We start from the raw sequence: 9,327 nt of genomic DNA on the forward strand, positions 1-9,327 counted from the left end.
TCACATTTTAAAATAGCATTAATATTGTCATCACAGTCCGTGATATGATTTGTTCATCAAATCTCATTTTATTTCAGCTTGAAAAGCTGGACAGCTTCTGTTGCACAGGATACGATTGTGGGTTAGATGGATTACCCTCCACTACATCTCGACTATAGCAAAAAATAAAAAGTTAAGACAGAAAACAGGAACAGAAAACACTAATGACAACGAGTGAAACATCTCTCCAGAATGCCTAAATCCTGGCGGGTAAGCTCTTTAAAAAGTGTGCCGTGGTTAGATTGTTGATTGCAGGGGACGCACGACGGACTTCTCGTTTTAATTGTGAAAAAAACGCGTTGAGTTCATCATACACGGGGGCCCGTTCGTGGTGTAAGTGCATGTCGTGGTAAGGCGGGACGTTTTCAGAGTGAATGCCGGTCCGGGCCCCCGATGAGCCAAACCCCAGATTGTGGGGCCCAGTGGGTCTGGATCCAGGAAGGCCGGAGTAATGCATAGAGTAGTGGTACCCCTTCTCGTGGTCGGGGGACGCAAGAGCCTTGGTGCTTCAGGGAAAAGTTCCCATTGACACACGGGCTTTGGGGCCCCTCATACTCGGGGCTGTTATACTCCGGGGATCCGCTCCCAGCGTATACAGAGTCGTAAGCTGAGCAGTAGCCGTGCGTTCTCAGCGGATGCGAGTTCGACCCCGAGCCCGGTGGGCAGTGGGGGCTGGAGAGACGCGCACACTGGTATGGGTAGGAATGCATGGGGAAGGAGCCGGACCCGTACCTCCCCCCGTCTGACACTGCTGCTCGGTTAGGAAATTACGGAGTTCAGCTGCAGGCATCCCGCCACCAGGTTGGTCGTTGGCTGGGAGAGTCCCTTGCACAGCGTCTGGACGTAGGGCCACAAGGTCGGGCCTTTTTCCAGACCGCAATATCTCCGACAGGGCCCAAATATAATTTTGGCCAACCGCAACGTCTCGATTTTGGAAAGTTTTTGCGTTTTGAATAGCAGGGCACCACTTTACGCAGATTGTCGAGCGCAGAGTTCAGGTCGTGCATGCGAGTCCGCTCCCGTGTGTTGGCCTTCACCCGCCGCACCTTGGAGCGCTCGACACGGGCCGGAGTCATTTTGCGCTTCTTGGGGCCCCTTTTCTTGGGCCTGTCCCCCTCTGTATCCTCTCCGTCATCCTCTTCCTCCACCTCGTCGTCGTCGTCGTCTTCGTCGTCGTCTTCGTCTTCGGCATGCTCAGACTGCGTCCGGCTGTCTTCTCTCAGCTCAGATCCAGCCGTGTCGTCTTGGTTATCCCGATCCTCATTTTTTATTTTGGAATCCTCGTCCTCGCTGTCCGCCCAGCCCGAGTATTTCTGCACGTCGGGCAGCAGCGAGGGATCACTGAAAAGCCTCGTCAACATTGTAGCTCTGCAGAAGAGAGAAAAGGAAATCGAAAATGAGGCCTCACAATTACGGAGCAAGCACACCGCGTGTCTATGAACGATGGCATTTCTATCATGACTCTTATGAGATTACACTCTCTATTGCGCTCTAGGTATCCAAATATTGGAGCTATAAAGCCTATAGGCCCGAGTGTGAGGTCACTAAAACTCATTATGAACTACTTTGTTATAAAGTATACCCGAGCCTTTCATTTGGCCTGAAGGACAAAATAGTATGAATTTGTGGAAAATAAAAAAGGAGAGAGAGAAATCAGCACTTAGAGCTTTGCGCTGAGTTACAGCCAGACGGATTCCCATTTAATTCCCTGCTGTCATCCTGTGCCCTGTCGCGTCCTCTCGCAGCGGGTCCCAGCGGCAGGGGCCACATTACAGGTCCCATGGGGGCCCCCACTTTCACTCCTCCTGACGCCCATATACAATCCTGGCTGCATTCCAGCACTATTCATCCCCACCATACACCTCTGCTCAGAGGATGCAAAAGGGATTTTATTTAATTGATAGGCTGTAGCTCCGTTTAAAGTCCCGCATTGATTATTAAACTAAGGCTTACAAAAAAACTCAAGCAAAGAACCAAAAGGAAAGGTAGCCCTTTATGTTATTGCAGCTCTAGTTATAATTATAATAATATAAAAAATACAATATCCAGAAGAATAATTCAAAGATACCCCCCCTCTAAAAAAATGGTGCTCGGTTAAAACGAACCACAATTAAACAAATATTAATCAAATAACTATTAGTAATAAACTAAGCAACCATGCTCATTAATAGCCTATCTAAAGTGAAAATAAATTGATCGGCCATACCACGATTATAAGTGCAGTCCCTTCCCAGAAAGAAACGGGTTACAAAGAGACGAGGTGATCTTTGAGAGATTCAATGAGCCTCATTGGCTTCCTCCCTGACATGTTTCACTTCGCATCTATTATTATAGTGCAGCAGCAAATAGACTTGCAGGCTGTGATGGTTTGGTTAATTATCTCGGGGGGTGTGCCAGGGGCAAAATCTAGTTTTTAAATCTCAGGGCTCAGGAGGTTTGCTCAATTAGAAGAAGAAAAAACACAACAAACGTTTAATTAACAGACCATGCAGTTTACACGAAATAGATTTCACACATAATTCAGTATGCACGAGTGCACGATTGCAAAGCACTTTTTAGTCAGCGATAACCTTTTACGGATGGAATTCGCTTGTATCCTTTAGCCTCGTTAAATATAAAAGACATAACTCGCGAAAAAAAGAATTAGGCTTTTCCAATCTCGCAAAAAAAAAAAAAAAAAAAAAAAATGCAATAGCTCCACTGTTACAGCAACGACGGTGGTTTAAACAACGTAATGTCGAGATAGAGTGTTGAAAAGATAATACTGGACAAACAGAGATACATCATTCTCTGTCCGTTCCCGTCGATGGCGTTGTCCCACCCTTTCATTTGCTCCGAGATTGAACGTGCAAATCATCGACAAAATCATCCATACATCCCCCATTAAGCTTGAGGACGTCCTCTGAGGTAACTGATGTCCAAATCTTTTAGAGAAATTCTTATCTTGCGTACTTATTGTCTTTTATTTCTCGGTTTCGGGGTCCGCAGGAATCTCTTAATCAAATTAGTGTCCGATATGATCTATTTACAGCCTTTGCGCGGCTGAAAAAGGGCTACTCCAAGTCGCACGACTGCTCCTTGTAAATTAACCTGGAGACGCTTTGCCTTTTGACTCTAACTCGGTATTTGATTTGAGCTTTTATAAACCAGGTAGATTTGGATGTCAAAAGTTGAAGGGCACACCGAGGTAGAGCGGGGGAGTGAGGGGGTATTTGAGCAAGCGCTCTCGGACCGACATCTAATACAACGACAAACATGGTGATGCCTTATATATATATATCAATTGTTGACAAGTTTAATGGATTTCAAAACTGTGCCATCACCCGATTTAAACAGACTCCATCGATCGATAGGTTATGCTACAAGAGAAAATTCATAGAAGGCGACTATAAATACATTAGATTTTCACAAGATCCATTAGCGTTTTGTTTTCCATACTGTAAAAGATAAAGATGGTTTAAGTCACCAAAACTGGCTATATAAAGTAGAACTGCTAAACATTGACGACACCTTGCATTCATCTGTTCCTCTGTGTATATTCGATTAATCTCTCCCACCATTTTGGACGGGCACTTAAGCATCCAAGATTTTTTTTTGTTTTAATTTCCAATTAATTCATACGTTCTTTTTTTGTGTGGATCTAATGTTGTTGTTTATGCTCCAACTTACCTCCGCTCAAGCTCTTCACAGGGGATCGGAAGGAGAAGGAGAAAAAAAGACACGCGCTTGAGTTTCAGACCATCTTCAGGGACGAGCGAGCGAACCAACGCTCCCTGTCAGTGTATAGGTGCAGGCAGCGCGCAGGCTTTCTTCCACTGACGCTGATGATGGGCTGTGTAGGGGTGCTTCTCTCCCAGCGCGCGCACTCGAATAACCGGAGCTCGCGAACGAACGCGCGTCTTGGCGTGCCTGTGTGTGAGTGAGTGAGTGAGTGAGCATGTGTGTGTGTGTGAGTGCGCGTGTGGCAACCGTGAGCTACTGGGGACGGGGTTACATACCAGCTAAGGCTGTGATGCCAGCGCCCATATGGCTGGCACGTCACCGGCAAGAGCCATCACATGAGAGCTCGGTGATTGACATGCGCCCGCATTCGGAGAGATTTGCCTGCGGGGGAAGAGAGACATAGAGAGAGAGAGGGGGAAAGAGGAAAGAGAGAGAGAGAGAAGGAGGAGGAGGAGGTAGGAGGTGGAGGAGGAGGAGGAGGAGGAGGAGGGCTCCGCCATCTGTCACCGCGCTAGAGCTCACACAGCCAGAAAAAAAGAGGAAAAACAGAAGAGAGAGGAGAAAATAAAATGGTGGAACAACAAAAATCATCATTGTTGACCTGTGCTGCTGCTTCAAGGGATATAGACTATTTTTTTTATCAAACCTGTGAATTTTCTCATTCCCCTGCCAAACCCACTCGTCGATGTTTAACCCAATTTAGAGAATAGCTGCGCAGATAGCACTCACCGATTAAAGTGATGTTATAGGAGGTAAATACAAGATACATTGAGATAAGGTCAACAGATATTACCTCAATTCAGGGTCTCAGTGTGAGAGTTATATGCAGTAAGAATACAGTAAATAAGCCCCAAGCCAAACAAGTTGTGCTTTAAAAGCATACAGGCAATTCAATTCTCATTCAAAGACTCTTTCCTCATGTACAAGTTTAAGGTAATACAATACTATAATATAAGATTGCATAAATCAACTCTTCAGCAAATGAAAGGTGGGTAAAAGGGTTTAGGGTTTACTCTCCATCACATCTCTGGTTCATCAGCAGGGTGGGTGTAGGGGGATGGGGATGCATTGTAAGTGCATTAAGGCCGTGGAACAGAAGGCATATTGTTTATTTATTTACTTAATTGGATCAAATTATGCTTCAATGTATTCAGAGGAACAACAACCAAAACCAATTGTGATTTGTTCTGACTCGTGTGGGCACAACACCGGATGCAGACGACCCACTTGTCAAAGCTGCAAATGAGTCAGATTAGAAGGTATACTATTACATAGGATTCTGCTGCATGCATTGTGCTTAGATTGGTGCTCATGAGGTTAATGAGAAGATCAAATGTTCACTGGTAGCTGTGTCTGAATGTGTGAGGTTTGCCAGAGCTGCTGCTGGTGTTTCCAGCATGCAATGCCGAATGAGGGGAGCCTGCAGGGCCGAGCATCAGAGAGAGAGAGAGAGAGAGAGGGGAAGAGGCACAGTGAGAGGTGAGAGAGAGTGAGACCCAGGTGTACAGGGCCACTAGGGATGTATGACAAATGAGGACTGGAAGGCAGGGTGGGGGTTTAGCTGGAGATGACAGGGGATTGGTGCTGGCAGGAGCTGGCAGAGGTGCCCAAGATTTAGGAGGAGGCATGTTGGCACATCAGTGGTGTAGATGCAAGAATTCCTCGCCACCAGCATCCTGGTCCCTTCAGTATGTCTGCTTTGCTGCATTGTGTCTGTCCCAACTCCAAGATTTCTCTATTTAGCAGACATTAGTGGAGTTAATGTGGGAGAAATGAGCTCGATGACCACGGCGTCCAACTTGGCACAAAGACAGGGAACAGGGACCTGGAGGCTGAGCAATAGCTGATAGAAGCTCATCATGTCCTTGGGTCTACATCACCTCTACATCTCCTCAGCATTTGGGGGCTTGCAGGGTCATCCCTGGGCTCACCAGTAGTGTGGCAGCTGTGGCTAGGGAGCCGTGATGCCATACATTCACTAATGTCTCTCATCCCTTATGGGATGAGGGGATGGTAACCTGGCACTACCCCAAACCATGGTGAGGTGATTGTGTCAGTGTTTGTGTTTGTGTGTGTGTGTGTGTGTCTCTGAAGGGGGGGCAGGGGGAATCGAGCTCCACCACCCAGCCAAATCGGTGCCCTATCCTACCTCAGCTGCACTGAGGGAGGCAAATGGAAGGGCTGCGGCCACGGAGGAGGGGGGGCTGATGCTTCTCAACAAGTCCAAAACAACCTTCAGGTCACCTTTCCAAAATAAATGCTAAATGTCAACAGTGTGACTTTAGCCAGCGCCGGGCTAGAGGCAAATCCAATCATGGAGGCTTTGATCTGATATTTCAATGCCGGAGGAGAGCTTGTTTGGAATTATGATATTTTAGAATGACTTTGCATCCGGTTTGTTTGTGGATTAGTTGTAAGTACGGGCCACCTGCTGTGCTTTTTCCTAGGCTAAATGCCTGCAATCAAAATGCAAAATTGAAGCCCTTTCTCTTTAAGATGTCAAAATCTCCATCACTCTTTTTCCTCTATCCTTAATGACACCCAATAGCCTTTCAAAGTCATCTAGCCACACCAACACTTGATATATTTTCAAGCCCTTCCTCCTTTTCTTACTGTCAGACGTGTGAGATGATGACCTGAGCCTAACTTGTCTTTCTTCAAGAAGTCCAAACTTCTGCTGTTACAAATATGAAATTCACACACACACACACACACACACACACACACACACACACACACAAACACACACACACACACACACACACACACACACACACACACACACACACACGCACACACACAAACCCTCCCACCCCCACCAGACTCCCGGACCCCATCTGCACTCTCCTCTCTCCAGCCCCCTAATTGCATATGCACAAATGCAAATGCCTATTAATTAATTACTTGACTAATTAGTGCAGTGGTATTTTAGAGCGATAAATCAAGTGGAGATGGGGCCGAGGACAGCGGGGCAGGAGGAGGGCTGCACGGAGCATCGACAATGAACCCACACCAGAGGGAGTGCTCCTATTGTACAAGTCCTGTGTGTGACTGGGACTGTGCTGTGAAAAGGGTGTGAGCACCCTGGAGCATCTGAAGTGAAGCGCCGCCTAAAAAATGCCGGAGAGACCGAAGAGGTGACTGAGCGCAGTGAGTACTCTCTGTCTGAAAGGGGAAGCGAGAAAGGAAGAGAGAGGAGAATAAATTTAGGTTGCATATAAGATATATGACCTCTGCTCTACCAACTGTGTTGTTTCCTGGCATGTGGCCAAGCCTGGATGCTCGCTGCACCTATTTTCACAGGGGAGAAGCCATCAGCTGCATACTATGACTGCTCCTGTCTGATGCATATTTATACTGATATTGTAAATCTTGTACAATAGTTCATTGAGCATAACGGTTGGCATCATTTACCCAGTGATACTGATGTGATAATTGTGGCATCTGTGTTTGGGAGGTGAATAATTCTGGCAGTTGTGGTAAGTTGTGTATCTGTATGTGTGTGTGTGTGTGTGTGTGTGTGTGTGTGTGTGTGTGTGTGTGTGTGTGTGCATGTGTGTGTGTGTTTGTAGGTGTGCCAGGCCCCCACCATAGGTACCCATGGAGATCTCCGGACTGAAATATTCATTCTTGTTTGCTTGCCCAGACAGTGTGGTCCTAATTGCAGCATCAGAAAGCTCCACCTCTCCCTCTCGTCTGTCTTGGCTGCTGTGGATACAAACCTCATCTGGGAGCAAGATGCCTGTGTAAGTATGTGTGTGTAAGTGTGTGTGTGTGTGTGTGTGTGTGTGTGTGTACACATTCTCCGATGTCTGTCGTTCTTTCTAGGGAGTGGAACTGGAGTTGGGAGATTTGTGCTTGGCACGCTCTTTCCACACTTTCTCACTCATTCACAATCAACGACAAACCAAAGCACATTTCCAAAGAGCGATTCATGACGTTAGTCTGTCAAATTCATTCATCTAATTTGTCTGCTTGTCGCATTTTCCATGTATTTTCAGCTTGCCTTCATACCTCATTCACTCTGCTTGTGTTAGAGTTGGGTCGACTATTGATCTCTCTGTCAACATGTCTGTCTGTCGATCTGTCGGTCCACAGGGTGTGCGTATGAAGCTCTGGAGTTTTTCATCAGTTCCCGTGCCAACCCAACCCGTGCCTGGCCAAGCTGAACCATCTTGTGGGATTTTTGGCTTTTAATTATAGTAAGAGAGGATTAATTATGGCAGTGGAAACAAGGGGCCATGCATTATTGATGCTATGAGTGAAGGGCTGGAGGGGGTAGAGGGTGCTAATTAAATCACTGCCCCACTGCCACGTCCTCCTCTGTCTCTGCCTTCCCCATGTCTTCCACCTGCTACATCTCCAACACCCCACCCTACTTTACTCCTCACAACCACCCACACTTGTCACTCACACGAATACTCACCTCTGTTGTAATTTTTCACGTTAATTTTCTGTGTGGTGTTTCTTCTTTTTTATCACACGGAAATCTCCAACGCAAAGTTTGTAAATAGCCATCCTCACCTTTCCAGTAATCTCACGCTTATTCAGTGTGTCCTTCATCTTCTTGGGTACCAAAAGCTTTTCTTGGTTTGCATGTTGCCACCTCTTCTTGATGGTGATTGGTACATCTATTTAATATCCTTCAGTAGTGACATGTTTTAAATTTGCTTCCATCCTAAATGATCACCTCAGTTTCAATTTCAAACCCCATTAGGAAAGCTCCTTCCATGCAGTCAACATGGGATGAGCCTTTATAAGATCCAAATGTAACAGAAGGCTGCCACCTACTGGAATGTATTCATAATTATCAGCTTGTATTATTCAAATACAACCAGGTATGAGCTCAGTGTATTGTCTCTACTTACTTAATAAATTTAAAAAAAATGGCACTTAATTTTTAGTTGCCAGAACTCTGTTTAAGATTAAACTGACAAAAATAAATAGTAAAACAAAGAGTTAAAGTAAATTAAGTGTTGAGGAGTAATGCATCATTATGTTTCTTGTACATGAAAAAAGAAAGGCAGAAACTCTATGGGGATACGTTTTCGTTAACTCTTGCTTTACTGACGCAAGCTGCCGCTATGACACTAGACCATAATTAATCTTAATGATATATCACAATAATACATTAATTTTCACCTGTGTTCACCCTGCTATGACATGTCAAAATGGCTGCTATGAAAAGACCTATTAGATACACACCATAAACTAGTCTTCTCATTTCTCGTTCTTCTCAGCTTCTTTTGTTATGTCTTTTATTCCTGTGATTCTCTCTCTAAATTCTTAAAGTCCCATCATGCTCTGTGTTGTCCCAAAACATTCCAGATGGATATTGGTTTCCTCACATCTGACACTGCAATGATAATACGCTGGGGAGGTAATCCTCTTTCTATCCCTTGGTTTCTCTCGCATATTTTCATGTACACTGCTCAGCACATCATTTTGGGCCAGGACTTCCACAGAAGTGACTCGTGGATAAAGAGACCCTCCTTCATTGTCAATCAAACACTGTGAAATAAAAACCCTGGGAACAAATCATCAGGAGGATCAATAAAATGCAAA

The 9,327-nt window shown here is 45.5% G+C and overlaps 1 protein-coding gene across 1 annotated transcript; it reads right to left on the reverse strand.

Annotated features, from left to right (window-relative positions):
* Positions 1-235: 235 nt before the first annotated feature.
* LOC117734799 (neurogenic differentiation factor 2-like) lies at positions 236-3,973 on the reverse strand (the record flags this gene model as incomplete). Its single annotated transcript, XM_034539066.1, is given in 10 exon segments — positions 236-532; positions 534-784; positions 787-813; positions 816-885; positions 887-948; positions 951-992; positions 995-1,407; positions 3,709-3,789; positions 3,791-3,840; positions 3,842-3,973. Coding segments are annotated over 10 exon segments (1,425 nt in total), but the record flags the coding sequence as incomplete, so codon positions are not given.
* Positions 3,974-9,327: the final 5,354 nt, after the last annotated feature.

This window comes from Cyclopterus lumpus, chromosome 8 (assembly GCF_009769545.1).
Source record: "Cyclopterus lumpus isolate fCycLum1 chromosome 8, fCycLum1.pri, whole genome shotgun sequence".
NCBI lineage: Eukaryota > Metazoa > Chordata > Actinopteri > Perciformes > Cyclopteridae > Cyclopterus > Cyclopterus lumpus.